The sequence below is a fragment of the Arachis duranensis genome, chromosome 1 (assembly GCF_000817695.3).
Source record: "Arachis duranensis cultivar V14167 chromosome 1, aradu.V14167.gnm2.J7QH, whole genome shotgun sequence".
Classification (NCBI taxonomy): Eukaryota; Viridiplantae; Streptophyta; class Magnoliopsida; order Fabales; family Fabaceae; genus Arachis; species Arachis duranensis.
In genome coordinates, this window is record NC_029772.3 from 103,317,482 (window position 1) to 103,333,553 (window position 16,072).

General features: G+C 27.5%; 1 protein-coding gene across 3 annotated transcripts; it reads right to left on the reverse strand.

The window, feature by feature from the left end:
• Positions 1-7,731: 7,731 nt before the first annotated feature.
• LOC107468710 (transcription factor TCP17) lies at positions 7,732-9,678 on the reverse strand. 3 transcript variants are annotated; one of them, XM_052253149.1, is made up of 3 exons: positions 9,336-9,678; positions 8,235-9,130; positions 7,732-8,152 (listed from the first exon to the last, which is right to left on the reverse strand). In XM_052253149.1, the coding sequence occupies exons 2-3, from the start codon at positions 9,087-9,089 to the stop codon at positions 8,033-8,035; spliced, it is 975 nt and encodes a 324-aa protein (XP_052109109.1). In that variant the 5' UTR covers positions 9,090-9,130; positions 9,336-9,678; the 3' UTR covers positions 7,732-8,032. The 3 variants fall into 3 exon arrangements, with proteins under 3 accessions (XP_052109109.1, XP_015943551.1, XP_015943543.1); XM_016088065.3 differs by having other exon boundaries at positions 7,732-9,130; positions 9,416-9,678; XM_016088057.3 differs by having other exon boundaries at positions 7,732-9,130.
• Positions 9,679-16,072: the final 6,394 nt, after the last annotated feature.

The window sequence follows — 16,072 nt, forward strand, 5'->3', positions numbered from 1 at the left end:
TTATTTTAAAGAAGAGACTAATATGATGATAATTTAAAAAATAACTTGAAAATGATATTTTAAATAAAAATATTTAATATTATAATTTTTAAATATAAAAATAAATTATATAAATATTTAAGAGATAAATATAAAATATATTACAAAAATAAATAAAAACAAACAAAATGAGAGTACTCTGAAGAAATAACGAATTATATTTAATATTGTTGCAATATTTTTTATGTTAAATACATCTAAAAATCAATCTTTAGGTCTCTTTTCTATTATTGTTGAACTCAATGTTATCATATTCACATGAAATTGAAATATACTCCATCGCAATGAAATTTTAGGTATCATCATTAGTGGTGGTATCATCACAGAAGATGATGAAGAGTAGACGAGCGATGAGCACTATTTGATACTTGAGAGGCAAGAATCAATTCGCATCGGTAGCAACACAGTGTCGGAGCTCACCGGTCTGGGCCAGGTCAATTCTAGATAGGGATGTCAATGGGCAGGGATATTTTTTGCTCTTCATCCTCGCCCCCAGATTTGCTCCCCGTCCTCGTTTTTCTTTTCTGCCATGAAAAAGTATTGCTCCCTATCTCTATTTTCCTAGAGTCCCATTTTTCGGGGGACACCATTCCCCATCTATCTGATAGTTTTAACTAATTATTAATTTTCATATGAATAAAGCTGTTGCAAGTATCCATCCTATACAAAAACAGCAAGATTTTATATCAAAAAAAGGTCTAAACGACAAGATGGTAATTTCTTTCGAAATAACCCAGCGGGGACGCAACGGCGAGCCAGAAGACAGAGCAGTGGACAAGGTGGGAGACGTGGAAACAGAGAGAAAAATGGACACGACGAAAGAGTTACAAAAAGGAACACCACAAATAGAGAGCATGACGCAATGAGGGTGATGGCACGGTGGGGTGTGACATGAAGGGGTGGCTGCAGAGAGGTTGGATGGAATATGAACAGCGTTAGGGATCTTTGAATTGAAGAAGGGTTATGCAAATGAGAATTAGAATAATTCAACTATTAAGGACAATTCAATAAATTTATGAATTTCGGAGATTAATGGGGACGGAGCGGGGATCTCCACTCGGGTCCCGCGCTTGCCTCGGGGAATTTTGTCTCCCAACCCCATCCCTGCAGTAAAAATTTTTCACAGTCGGATTTCTATTTGGGGCAGTTCCCGCAAGGATCTCCGCATCTCGGGGAGTTTTGCCATCCCTAATTCCAGACCATAGCCCAGAAAAAAATCTCTTTCCTGTTTTTCATCAAACTTTTATGGTTAGTCAACTCTATACACGATGTTTTTAAATATGTCTCTGACACTTTTCTCTTATTTCATTGATTGATTCATGACAATATAAATTTTTTGCAATGAGCGCTTCTTGTCATAGCGACGACGATGATGCTTGAAATGACCAAAACTACGTGATAAAAATAGAATGAAGTAAAAATGTGTTTCAATTAACTAAAGAAATATTCTTTTAAGTAACATAATTAAGATAGTAATTCAAATTAAAAATAAATATCTAATTAAAATATGATATATCATAAAGAATAATTTATATGTTATATATATTATGAATATATAAATGTTTATAATTTTATTAATGATTAAAATTATCCATTTGTATTTATGCAACTTAAAATTGTGGAGAAGATTATTTATAACATCGGACCTGCTACACATACAAACAAAAAGGCCCTACAAGTTTTACAAGTTCTCAACCCACACATCATTCACACGCGCACTCATCTCACTTTGAATGGAGCATAAATTACACGCGTCCCACTCAAACGGTTTCTCTTCGCAAATAGCACTCCTTAATGGCGCACTCTTCCACTTCTCCAACCCGTTCAAAGAAAATACAAACCGTCTATTTTCGAGCAATATTCCAAACTGCAGAGATAGCACTTCTCGCGAAGATCAGAACTCTCCATCAACACAACGTAGAACTCTCGATCAAGAATCTCAAGAAAAAACAAAGTTATAATACTCAAGGTACGTTATGTTACTATTTCACTCATATTCTATATTTTCCAGATTTCGAAAACGAAGAACTAGGTTTTACTGTTCTTCTACATTCTTCTAGGTTTTACTGTTCTTGTTCTAAGTCTCATTTTACAGTTTTTAATATTCTACTTGTTCTACGTTTTACTGTTATTCTTGGTTCTAGGTTATAATGTTCTTCTTAGTTGTTCTAGGTATTACTGTAGTTGTTTTTCTAGTTCTTCTGATAATTGATTGTTTGGAATATAATGCATAATTTGCTGGGTGTATATGGAGTAACTTGTTGGGTGTATATCACATACTTTGTTGGGTGTATATTTCTGAACTGATATACTGTAATATATTCAACAGTTGCACTGTTCTAATATTTGATTGTCCATGGGTGTATATTATTTGACCTTGTAATGTTGCTTGTCCTTGTATATTAATGCATGTTTGAGTGATATCTGACTGATATCTATGGGTGTATCTGACTCATATCTATGGGTGTATCTTATTTATATCCTTGGGTGTATCTTGCTGATATCTATGGGTGTATTTTTCTGAACTGATATACTGTAATATATATTCAACAGTTTCACTGTTCTAATATTTGATTGTCCATGGGTGTATATTGCCTGACCTTGTAATGTTGCTTGCCCTTGTATATTAATGCATGTTTGAGTGATATCTGACTGATATCTATGAGTGTATCTGACTCATATCTATGGGTGTATCTTATTTATATCCTTGGGTGTATCCTGCTGATATATATGAGTGTATTTTTTATTTCAGAAAAAATGGCAGCCAGAAACCAAGTTGGAAGAAATGTAAGTGTGCTTAGATGAAATAAATGTCAGCCAGGTAAATGTGTTTAAAAAGTAAATAACTCTGTATTACATTTCTCAATTAACATGGTTGATTAAACAGAATATTCTTTTTAACTGTAGGACGAGGTGGACCACTTTAGAGTGGAATATGCTTCCAGAATTCTATTCCATGACATGAATCTAGACAAAGCTGAAGCCATTAGGAAAAGTAATGCAATAAGACTGTCCAAGCCATCCTCGTTTTTATTGAGTCCATATTGTCAGATAGATTCTGAGGATATTGACACTGTTTAATGTAAATGTTATATAGTCCTGTAACAAATTGAACACATGCTGTAAAAATTTTTCAACTATAGTTCTGTTTATTGTAAAATTTCTTTCAATAATTAAAATCTCTCTGCTGTATTCAAAATGTATGAATTACAGGTACTATAATATGAAGAAAAAAATCAAACCAAATATACATCCATAACTTGCCATTTTTTACACCCAAAGAACGTTGAATATACACCAAAAAATCTATCCCCCTGATGCTTTATCCCTAAAACCCTAAACACGAAACACTTAAAACCTAAACCCTAACCTGTACCCGTAAACCATTAAACCCTAAACCCTAATACCCAAAACCCTTAAACCATTGTAAAAAAAATAAACAGTATTTTATAACATAGAGATCCTTTGCGTGCTTCTCATCCCTGTCCAGAAGTGGTGATCCAGATAGATTGGAACCCATATATGACGGTCTTCATAGAGATCTGCAGAATACACCCAAACACAGACTATAAATACACCCGAAGAAAATTAAATTTACACCTCTGCTGCAGATTTTAAACAAACATTACCTGAAAGCCACTTGTTGTCCACAAGACCAAAATTCAGCAGAAATTCATTCCAATTCCTATCAAATGAGTCTTTACTATGAGAGTTCCAAACAACTTCGCTCATTTCTTGTTTATTTTCTGCATGTCCCTTGTACCCGTTTAATTTGCTTGGAATCTTCTTTATGATGTGCCAAATACACCAACGGTGAATTGTTGTTGGCATACAGGCCTCTAAAGCCCTTTTCATTGATGCACATTGATCGGCGAAAAATCCTTTCAGAGCATTTCCTCCCATGCAACGAAGCCAACATTGAAATAACCATTTGAATGATTCAATTTCTTTGTTTTTCATCAAAGAGCATCCAAAAAATGTTGACTGACCGTGGTGATTCACCCCGACAAAAGAACCACAAACCAAATTATACTTGAAACAAATTACCATAGTGCAGAATGGAAAATCATTACGTACACCCAACAAATGCTTTGTATACAGCCAAAAAACACCCAATATACACCTCTGTGGCAGATTCATAAAACACATTAATTTAGAATCATAAAAAGGGACAGTTTATTACCTGTTTGTATTGTATGTGGTGTCAAATGAAATAACATCTCTGAAATACTAGTTCCTGTAAAATTTTCTAGCATCTTCAAGGGTGGTAAAGGTCATTCCAACCTTCAGAATAAACTGGTCATCAACAACAGAGAGAGGCTGTAGAATACACCATGTCAAAAACTATAAATACACCCAATCATTGGTAATATAATACACCCGAACGGCACCAACTCAACCAAAATGACAATAAAAGCCATAAGCTGTAAATACACAGGCTGCAGAATACACCATGATGAAAACTAAAAACACACCCAATCATGTCTCATATAATACACCCGAACGACAACAACTCAGCTAAAATAACAGAAAAAGCCATAAATGTAAATACACCCACACTACCGAAACAAATACACCCAAAGAAAGCTCTGATCTACACCCGAGCGTCTGCTATAAATTCTAGATAATCAATCAAATATATTACATTCAATCCACAAATTTATGTTGACGCGTTAGTCTCACAGTCAATGTTCACGAATTATTCAGCTACACAATGCTATACAAATTACTGCAACAAAATTCAGAGTAAACGTATGTAAATCAAACCTCAGGAACTTCATTAGATTCAAATTCATAATCCACTTCCCCCTGATTCAGCTGAGAATCTGAGATTGAATCATCCATTATCTTCAAAACGAATCCAAACTTTGATTTCAGTAAACAAAAATTGATAGAAAATGAAGCTAGAGTTAAAAAGAGAGAAGAACAAGAAGAAGAAGAACGAGAAGAAGAACGAAGAAGAAAACAAATCTAGAAATAAAGAGAGAAGAACGAGAAGAAGAAGAACGATAAAGAGAACGAAAAAGGAAACAAATCTTTTAAATTTGGTAGTTACATATACGCGGGATCTTTATATAGCGCGTGTATTAGACGTAGGGCATGCAGCGTGTTTTGTGGGTTTATTACTTAATGAACTTGTAAAACATACAAGCCATAGGACTTGTATGTAAAGCTTTTCTGTTATAACATATTACTTAGATAGTGTTAGTAAAAAAATTTAATAATTTGAAATGATTTGACGTGGGTTCTTACTATTATCTCGTATTTAAAACAAAATTAATGATTTTATAATTCAGCTCGTATCACCTTTTTTGATAAGAATTTCGCGGTGATTTTTACAAATTTGATTGTGTACTTGTTTTAAGATCTCTTTTATTTTAGAGGTTGAAATATATTTTATCAATGGTATAGATATTCATAAAAAAATCAATTAAAAAATTAAATTGAGATATAATTGGATATAATGAAAATTCAATTATGAGAATTGAGATTTTAAAAAATAAGTAGGATTAGAAAAAAAAATTGATGATGTTTTTGAATTGATTTTTTCATATTTATCTATTTAAAAAAATAATAATATAGATATTCATTTTATTTATAATTACATCGTTATATTATAACATGTTAATTTTTATTAGTCATATTCATATCTGAATATGTAATATAAATTTATATTTTGTAGTAATTATTGAAAAATATTAATACAAAAATATAATATGAAATAAAAAAACATGAGTAATGAACTTGAAATCATTAAAGTAAAATCAGATGTTATTTAGTTGACTGATTTTTTATTCTTCCAACATTACTCGTACTCTTTTTTTTAGTTGTTTGAGCGTTATTATTTTGANTTAAAAAGCTATCATTTATATTTTTTTAAAAGATCTTTTTTTCTTAAAAAAAGATATTTTTCATGTAATAAATAAATAAAAAATATTTTTATATTATTATATCTAAATATAATTAATAAATAAAAAGATTTTTTTTCATGAGATATCTAGTAGTAAGTTATAAAATGATCTATCTACAACTGAGTTACTGATAATTAATTATTTCAGTGAAGGTATGTAGATGTATAATAAAAAATTAAGGACTCAACGTCAGATCAAATGATTCTAAAAGCATTTTTGCCTCATTATTTAATTTTAAATTTTTCATTCTTCTTTTCTTCTTATTTGATTATATATTTGGCTTTGATTTACTTACATCTCATATATAATAATTTTAAACAAAATCTATATGTAAACGATTTTTTTATAGACATTGATACATAACAAAACACAATAACATTATTTGATTTATACAACCATCTCTATTTAGTGAAATAAAACTTTGTTGTTGTTGTTTCTATTATTTTATTGAATTTAAAACCACTTATTTATTAAAATTTTTATGATAATCGTACAAATACTTTATTCTCAAAATTTTTATTACGGTATTTTTGATAAATCCTAAACCTTAAACTTTTTGAACGGTGATATATAAGTAATCTGGTACTCTGAACTTTACACTTAATAAGCATTAGGTAGGAATATTATTTATTTATGTTATTCTAGTCTAATTATACTATGGTAATTTTGATAATTATGATATTTTAAAAAGTGTTGTTAAAATTAAAATAATATTTTTTATTATTAAACAATACTATTTAAAATGTATTATTTAAAAAAATATTATCAAAATATAAAAATATATAATTTTAATTTTAATCTCACTTACATAATCATGGTAGCATAATCACATTAGAATATATTTATTTAGATAGCAAAAATAATTATAATGGTAGAGATATATTTTACTAGCAACAAACATATATAATTCTAGTCATAAAAAAACATATATAATTCTATTTATATTAACTACTGTGTATATGTCTATTTATGTGGTCAGTGAAATTTGTCCTCCTAAATCTGTAAAATGTTTCTGATTCTTCATATCATTTAGAAGGAATAAAATTGATAAATTTTATCTGAAAGAAATATTGTCAGATAATAAATTAGAATACTTATGTGTAACAAAAGAAATCGATTGCAAAATATATATATACTAACAACAAAAGAAAACAATTGTAAAATGTGTATATACACACCAACAACAAACAAAAGAAATCAATTGCAGAATGTGTATATACACTCACATATGTATGTATATTTGCTATTATCACCGTTGGCTTATCAGACATCATCGAATAAGTCAATAGAATTTATTTTTAAATAAAAGATAATTTATATAGTTTTGTAGTTAATAATTTTTATATGAATAGTGATGTTAATAAAACCTAATAAAAAAATTAGGAATACAGGTGAAGAATTGATTATTCAAGAAGCATTCAGATATGCACTAGAATAAGTATATCTGTATAACCTTAGTTCTGCTAAAATTTTAGTACAAGTACTGAGTATAACTTTTTTAAAAATTTTGATAAATATGCATGTATGTATTAAATAACAAAATAAGTTCGAAATAAGAAATTTAATTAATTATTTGAGTTGTAGAGCTAAGATCACAACACAAGTTGAAACTATATTGTTACAATATTTATAAAAAAAAGTGTATATAATTATATATAACAATGAAATATAATATAGCTATAGAACTTCATGTCATCTAAATGAAAATACTTAGTATACATAGGCATCCCGTGTAACTTTAAAATATATGCAAATAAAATAAGCATTATATACCAGGAATTTAGATAGATCTATGATTATAAAGCACAAGCTATATACATAGCAAACAAATATTTGTGGAAAAAAAAAACGAGTATCTATAAATCAAACTCAAATATAGAAAAAAAAATTTCAAAGACAAATATTAAACATATATATGTATAGCAAATGCTATACTTACAAACATATATTCATTCACTTCTGAAGTGTCAGATTGTGTGAAAAACATTGATAAATATAGGTTATGATGATCTTTAACTTCATGAGCTAGTGCTGCTATATACCTTTATGATCTTGTTGGTTACTCTTCATCTATCTTAGCTTCATGAACTAGTGCTACTACGTACCTTTATGATCTTCCTGGTTACTTTCATTGTTGTTGTTATCTGAATCAAGAAGCTTAGAACTAAATGGCATTGGAATACGCCTGATAGTAGCAGCAGCTGAGTTATTATCATTATTATTATTATTACTATTGATTGAGTGAAAAAGAGAAGATGATGGAATAAAGGGATGAGGCATCACTTGAGAACTCAAGATCTGAATATGGTTGAATTGCCTTAATGCATCACTATTATTTTCCACCATTGTTGTTGTTGTTGATGATGACGAATTAGCTACAAATGGAGCATAATAGGGAGTGAAAGTTGATGGTGTTGTTGCAGAAGAAGATGAAAATTGAGGATCTAATAATTGTTGTGAAGGAAACAATAATGCATGGCTTCCAAATTGTGAAGATGAGGAGGATGATGATAAAGTTAATCCTGAAGGAGAATTATTATATCCCATAGCATTGTTAAGCAACAACAATCCGTCTTGATTTTCATCAACATGTTGATTTGTTTTGATCCATTTTCCTTTCTCAGATATCACACCAGCTGGATGAGTAATAGTATCAGATTCTTTACCTTTTAGGCTAATTGAAGAAGAATCCATATCCCAAAACCTTGAGGAATTGGCATCATAGAAGCCGCCAAGGGAGAATTGATGATGATGAGAAAGGGGAATTAGGGTTTGCTGATGGTGAAATTGAGCGAAACCGGGAGGGATTTGAAGGGGCGGTAGCTTATCAATGTCGAGTTTGGTGGCTTGAAGCAACCAATCAATGACCTTGCTGGGTTGACCCAGGCCGAGTCGATCTTGGAGATCATACAACTGAATGGCGGTGGGAACGGAGAGCCGAATTCTCCGGTCCCTTAGACCTCTAATGGTGCAAACCTTGCTGTGCCTGTCTTTCCCTCCCAAAGACCGCGAAACTCGAACGATTCTTGGATTCCTGAACGCTGTCCACTGTCTTGAAGAGCTAGTGCCGCCACCGCCTCCGCCTCCACCGCCGTCGTCTTCTTGCTTCGCTTGATAGCTGCTTTTGCTTGAACTCATCTAGTCTTCTTGCTCATATCTTGGAGTAAGACTAAAAGATTCTGAAAAAACAAAAACTTAATCATTTCAACTGTGTTTGGGAAACAAATAATTCTGTTGATTCTCGATTTCATAATTATGTTGTGAAACCAAATCTAGAAAACATTTTTTTTTCCTTCCAATTTTTGCAGAAAAAAATAGGATTGTTTTCAGTGAAAAGAGTAGAAGCATTTACCATATACAAGCTAAGAGTCATTAAAAACTTACATAGAGAGAAAGAGAGAAGAAGAAGAAGAAGAAGAATCTGAGGAGAATTATTTGACAAAAGTTGAAAGCTTTTCATTCACCATAGGGAAGAAGAAGAGGAGGAGGAGGAGGAGGAGACAGCACAAGTTGAACTGTTGAAGTATGCAATGTATCCTAAAAAAGGCTTCTCCTTTTTGTCTCCTCCAAAATGAGGTAGCTAGCTGCTCATCTTGAGTAGTGTGTTAGTTAAGGCAGATGCTGGCTTCAAGTCCTTTAGGCTTTCATTCAACTTTCTTTTTTTTTTTTCTTTCTTTACCTGCACAAGGGAATAATTTACCTCTGAATTGATGGGAACTTTGCTAAAGTAAGGTTGTAGACCTCATAGCATCACAATTTTACATTTCCATTATATATATAAATTCTTTTCTACTTATAAATTTTTTTTTTGTTTAAATTTTCTAAGAGTAAAGATAGAAAAAAATAGAATTTATTTTTTTATTTTTGAATTCTATCAATAAAATTCAGGTAACATAATATATATATATATATGAGAAATTAAATAGTCATTAATTTTTAGATTATTAGATTAAAAAATTAAACTAAAAAAATTAAATTAATAATTAAATAATAATAAAAATAATCAATTTTACTGTTCCCTTAATATTTTTCTTTCTCTATATATATACCACTTTATTTTTTATATTATCATTTTAAATTTTATTTTGTTTTAGATATTCTTTATATAATTGAGAGTAAAATCTTTCAAATATAGGAGTAATGTTATTAATTTATTACAAGTGATATTATCCGCTTTCTAAAACAAAAAGGTTACATCATTACATTTTTACATAATATTACATTTGGTTCTTCTATTTTAGAAAATACATATTGATTTTTCTTTTCATTGAGATTAAAATATATTTAGGGTTTTCACTCTATATCCTTTAAAAATATGTAATTATGTCTATCCCTAATCCAATATTATTTATCTTTTTGTCTTGTTTTGATTATAGGTAAATCAAGCTAAAATCACGAATTTTTTCTAAGAACAAATAAATCGTATATTGGCATTTGGCAACAAGAAAGTTAATTTTTTTAAATATAAATAGATCTTTCACTTTTTATCTTAAAATTAAATAAATTTTTTACTAAATTTAATTATAAATAAGTCATTGAACTTTATAAATAAAAGACATATAATTTTTTTTACTGAATTCAAACCATCGTTAAAGAGACCTACGTATTTTTAATCTATAATGGTTAACTACTTATTTGTATTTTAACTTGGTGAAATATTTATTTATTTTAATAATAAAGATTAAAAATTTATTTTTTCTTTTTTCTATTTTTTTTTGAATTTTTTCTTTCATCCATGGCAATTTATGATTTAGATAACACTGACTCTCTGTGATTTATCTATAATAAAGAGAAATATTTAACAAACAAGTTATTTTTGTAATCAAATCTTATCCAAAAAAATTTTTTTAATTATTCTCCACGTACAAACATTTTTGACATACAAGTCTTTACAAGTCATTTATATTCACGCGCTTCATACCATTACTGCACGTTTTTCTTCTTCGTTCTTATCGTCATCAACACCACCTCTTCCTCCTTATTTTTATTAGAATTTTTCTCCTCCTTTCTTTTTCTCTTTCTCCTCTATCATCAGTTATCTCGTTGTTAAAAATAATGAATAATTCAAGTTCAGATTGTCAATTGAACTAGAACAAAATGTATTATTGTTTTGAATTCAATTAAGTGGTTGAGGTGTGGTTTAATTTAGAAGAAAAGAATGTAGCATTAGAGGAAACATTTTTCTGTATTTGCAGCAAATTTGAGTGTAACACGAAGATATTTGAGTATAACACAAAGATATTTGGGTGTATTTTTATTCTGATAAGTTTTGCATAATTCAAAACTTTTCCTCTTTCTCCTTCTCATCTTTTGCTACTTTTTTTTCTTATTCATCTTTTCCTTTTTATTTTACCTTATCAAGATTTTTCTTGTTTTACTCTCTTAACAAGAATAACAATAAAAAAGTCAAATCAAGAAGAAGAAGAAACACATAATGCTGCAAAATTACTTGAAAGATGATGAACTTGCATTCATTTAACTAAAAGAAAGAAAGAAATAAGAAAAAAAAGAAGAAAAAAATGCAGCATTAGAGGAAACATTTTTCTATATTTACAGCAAATTTGGGTGCAACACGAAGATATTTGGATGTATTTTAAGAATTTTGAGTATATTTTTATTCTGATAAGTTTTGCATAATTTAAAACTCTTTCTCTTCCTCCTCCTCATCTTTTGCTGCTGCTTCTTTTTTTCATCATTATCACAATCTTCTTCTTTTTTTTCTTATTCATCTTTTTCTTTTTGTTTTACCTTCTCAAGTTTCTTCTTGTTTTACTCTCTTAACAAGAATAAAAACAAAAAATCAAACAAAGAAAAAGAAGAAACACATAATGCTGCAAAATTACTTGAAAGATGATGAACTTATATTCATTTAACTAAAAGAAAGAAAGAAATAAGGAAAAAAAAAAAGAAAAAATGCAGCATTAGAAGAAATTTTTTCTGTATTTACAACAAACTTGGATGTAACACGAAGATATTCGGGTACATTTTTATTCTGATAAGTTCTGCATAATTCAAAACTCTTCTTCTTCCTCCTTCTCATCTTCTGCTGCTTCTTCTTCTTTATCTTCTTATTTCATATTCTCATAATTCTTTTTAGGAGGAAAATATCAAACAAAAAATACATAATGTTACAAAATTAATAGAAAGAGGAGGAAAAAAATGCATCAACAACAACAGTAATAAAAAAACGACGATGAAAATGAAACACGTGAAGAAAAATAAGGAAAAACGCAAAGAAGGAGGAACATGAAGCGTGCTATGGAAACCATTAAGTAGCATACATGTTGACATATCCGTATGGGTAAGTGTCCTTTTTGTTGGATTTAGCCCAATTTTATATGATTTATAAATCAAAATGACTTAGTGTCCTTTTTGTTGGATTTAGCCCAATTTTATATGATTTATAAATCAAAATGACTTGTATGTGTAACATTTCCCTTTTTTTATGTCTATTCTTTTTTTTTTCTTTTCTTCTTCCATTGAAATTTTTAATTATCAACTCTTAAACTATTAAACTAACTTAAATTAAATTTAATTGTCAAAATAACTTAATCCTATAACATAACCAATAAAAATAGGCCACAAAGATAAATAATGTTGGATTAGAGGATAGAGATAGTTGGTTATTTTTAAAAGGATATAATAGTGAAAATCCTATATATTATTAATTATTAATACCGACGATCTTACCGACATTTAATTAGTTTAATTTTATATTTCAGTTTTGGAATTTACAGATAGTAAATTAGTAATTGAACGTAAAAAATAATCAAATTTTATTAAAAAATATTAAAGAATTATTAAAATTTATTATTTTTTATTATTATTTTTAATTATTAATCTAATTCATTTAATTTAGTAATTTAATAACATATTTTATTTCATATTTTTAAATATTAATAATTAAATAATAATTAAAAATAATAATTTTTAATAATTTTTTAATTAATAAATTTTGATCGACACACTTTTATCGACACTCGGACTCTATTTAAAAATTATTATTGTTATCTTGACTATCTACGATGCTAAACATTTTTTCAATTTACCTAATTATAACAAGAATTTAATTTTCATATGTTACCAGTATAAAAAACTTTTACACAAATACTCAATCATATTTTTCACACTAACAAAATAACTAATTTTTAAATATATTCCTGAAAAAAACCCTAAATGCATGAATAATGATCTAATTTTTTTTAGACTATCAATTTATAAAATTAAACTCTTAAAACAATTTGGTGTCCTTGTGAAAAACGTCAACCAAGTTGAACAACATAACTTCGTTCTTCGTCCTACATTTTATGCCACATGCTGAACAATACTTGCTTCAACATTAATAATATTAACTCTTTCAAACACAATTAATAATTGCAGATAGCTTCAAATTTTGGGCTGGGGACTGCCGGCACAAAATGACAAAAATTAAAAGAAGATAATTAAGGAGAGAAGAAAAAGTTACCTCCAATCCATCGCTCACACAAGGGGTAAAAAAAACCAATTTAGATTGGCAAAATGAGTAACTCACTTCTCCTAAATAAGTATTTAATAGTTTAAATTCTGTTTTATATATGCAATAATTTATTAGTTAATAATAAATTGTAAATAAAGTTTAAATTTATAATAAATTAATTTTTACACCTGCAAAGCTAAAAAATACCCTAAAAAAATACAAGGAGTAAAAAACAAGGATTTTCTCCGTCTTGAAAAAAACGACACATCTTTTTCCTATAGTACTAAAAAAGAAAAAAAATTATAGTTATTGATAGAAAATTAATTTTTTTTGTAATTATAATTTATACCAAATAATATACTTTATCTCATTCTAATATATATATATTTGAAACTTACTAAATTTATAATTCTACATATCTAAATAGAATTTATACTTAAATGAAAAAGGATGAAATTTATATAATTAGATTAATTATCAATATACACAACGACAGTTTAATTAAACTTATTTTTATATTTCAATTAATAAGAGTTAATTTTAGACAAACTTAAACAAAAGTAAAAATGTAACTTTTATTATATGAGTTATACAAATTATGGAAATATTTGATAAAAAAAAATTTAATCAAATTCAGCCAATATTAAATAAAATAAATTCTGATTGTTTTTTTTCATTTTTTTAATGTTACTGTACAAATTAATCTCAAATGGATATATATAAGAATATCCAATGTTAATATTGTTGGTGATGGTGATTACTTTGGCAATTGCAGTTGCAGAAAGCTAGCTAAGTGGGTGTGTAAATTAAAGAATAGAAGGAGTATTATTGAGGGAAGAAACTGAAGTAAAGCTATAATTAATCACACAAAATTGATCACAACTCATCTTTGAAAAGTTGGTGCGATGAATTGAAGCAATCAAATTGCAATTGGAGTGCTGTGATCTGATGAATTTGGATTAGATAACAGAATAGGATAGGTATAGCAGCAGCGCGCTCTATCTCTATAATAATCTATATATATAGATGAGGGACCAAACCAACTTAGTAGGCTCTTAGAAAGTATCCACTCAAAACTTTCATAGGGACCACCGTGTGTGTATATATATATATATATATATGCCACTGAAATTTGCATGGCACAATTTCAATATAACATCTTCATCATTGTCTAAACAACAATTTAAGCATTTGATTAAGAGTAATCCCAGTAAGAGGAAACCTGTTTAACGAACAAAATTTATTATTTTAGAATTGATTCACAAATATATTTTTATATGTAATATCTAAAATATATAATATTAGTTAGACTTTAAATTTTAGATACTAAATTATAAATTTTAATATTTAATAATATAAAAGAGTAAACTATTAAAATAATATTCAAAAATTTATATCGATGATAAAATTACTAACGACAAATAGGAATTATATATCTAATATTAAATATATATTCTAAAAAATTTTTAGAAAATATATTTTAATATAATTTTTGTACGTATTATTAAAAAATAATATTTGTTTATCCTCAAATTTTAGTAATTTTATACCAAGCGAATTTTTTAAGAAAAGATTATTTGTAGATGACCAAATTGTTTTGAAAAATAAAAAAATCTAGAAATTAAATTTCGCTTTGAATTTTTTATATACCTTCTAAATATTTATTCAAATATCATCACAAAAATTTAAATTAAATGAATAAGTCATTGGTTAAATACAAAATATTTTGTCATTTATAAAAAATATAATATTTATTTTTTATTTTTTTATTTTTAATTTATTTAAGAGCTGTTTTATTGATAATATCTTTTATAAAAAATTTTGTTAATGACTGAAACTTTTAGATAACAATTAGTATTTAATCCTAATATTAAAATAAGATATTGATACAAAGTGTTGACTAACTAATATTGATAAAAAATAATGTTGACCTTAATTTTTTTTAGTAATAATAATCTTTTGATTATCCTATCCATTCATATTCTCCTCAATGTTATATTTGGACATATCTGCCCAAAAACATGTATATTAATCTATTAATATCTAGTAATAATTCAATTGAAGAATTAATATTGTTGTTGAGTCTAGCTAGCTATAGTTAACTTTTCTACATACCTTACTTTAGTTTGAATCTCATATATATATATATTCGGCTCTCATTCTCATCTCCATTTACTATGATTGATTTAAGAATATTCTTATAATTAATTTTCCAATATTGTTATTTGCAACCGTAGTAATATTAAAGAGATAATAATTTAAAGTTATTTTATTACTAAACATTCATAATATTTATAAATATATATTTATTATATATAAAATTATCTAATTATTTTAACAATAATTCAAAAATATAAAATAAAAAATTAATACAAAATAAGATAATTTTAGTTATTTTGAGATGATTTTTATTGTCTCTGGAATACTTTTGTATTTTAAGCGACACCATGAGGTGAATCTTAATATTTAATTATTGTTTTGTTTATGAAATTCACCCGTTTTTTTTTTTCAACAGACTAACTGATTTTTAATTATTTAAGGGTAAAAATTAATATGTCTTGTAAAATAAATCTAAACAATATTGAAATCAAATACTAACGGTTTAATTATTCTGTTGGTCTCTATAGTTTTATGAAATTTTTAATAAGATCTCTATACTTTTTTT

Coding starts and splice junctions, on each gene's coding strand:
- LOC107468710 (XM_016088065.3), bottom strand. CDS start 9,089: ATGAGTTCAAGCAAAAGCAGCTATCAAGCGAAGCAAGAAGACGACGGC.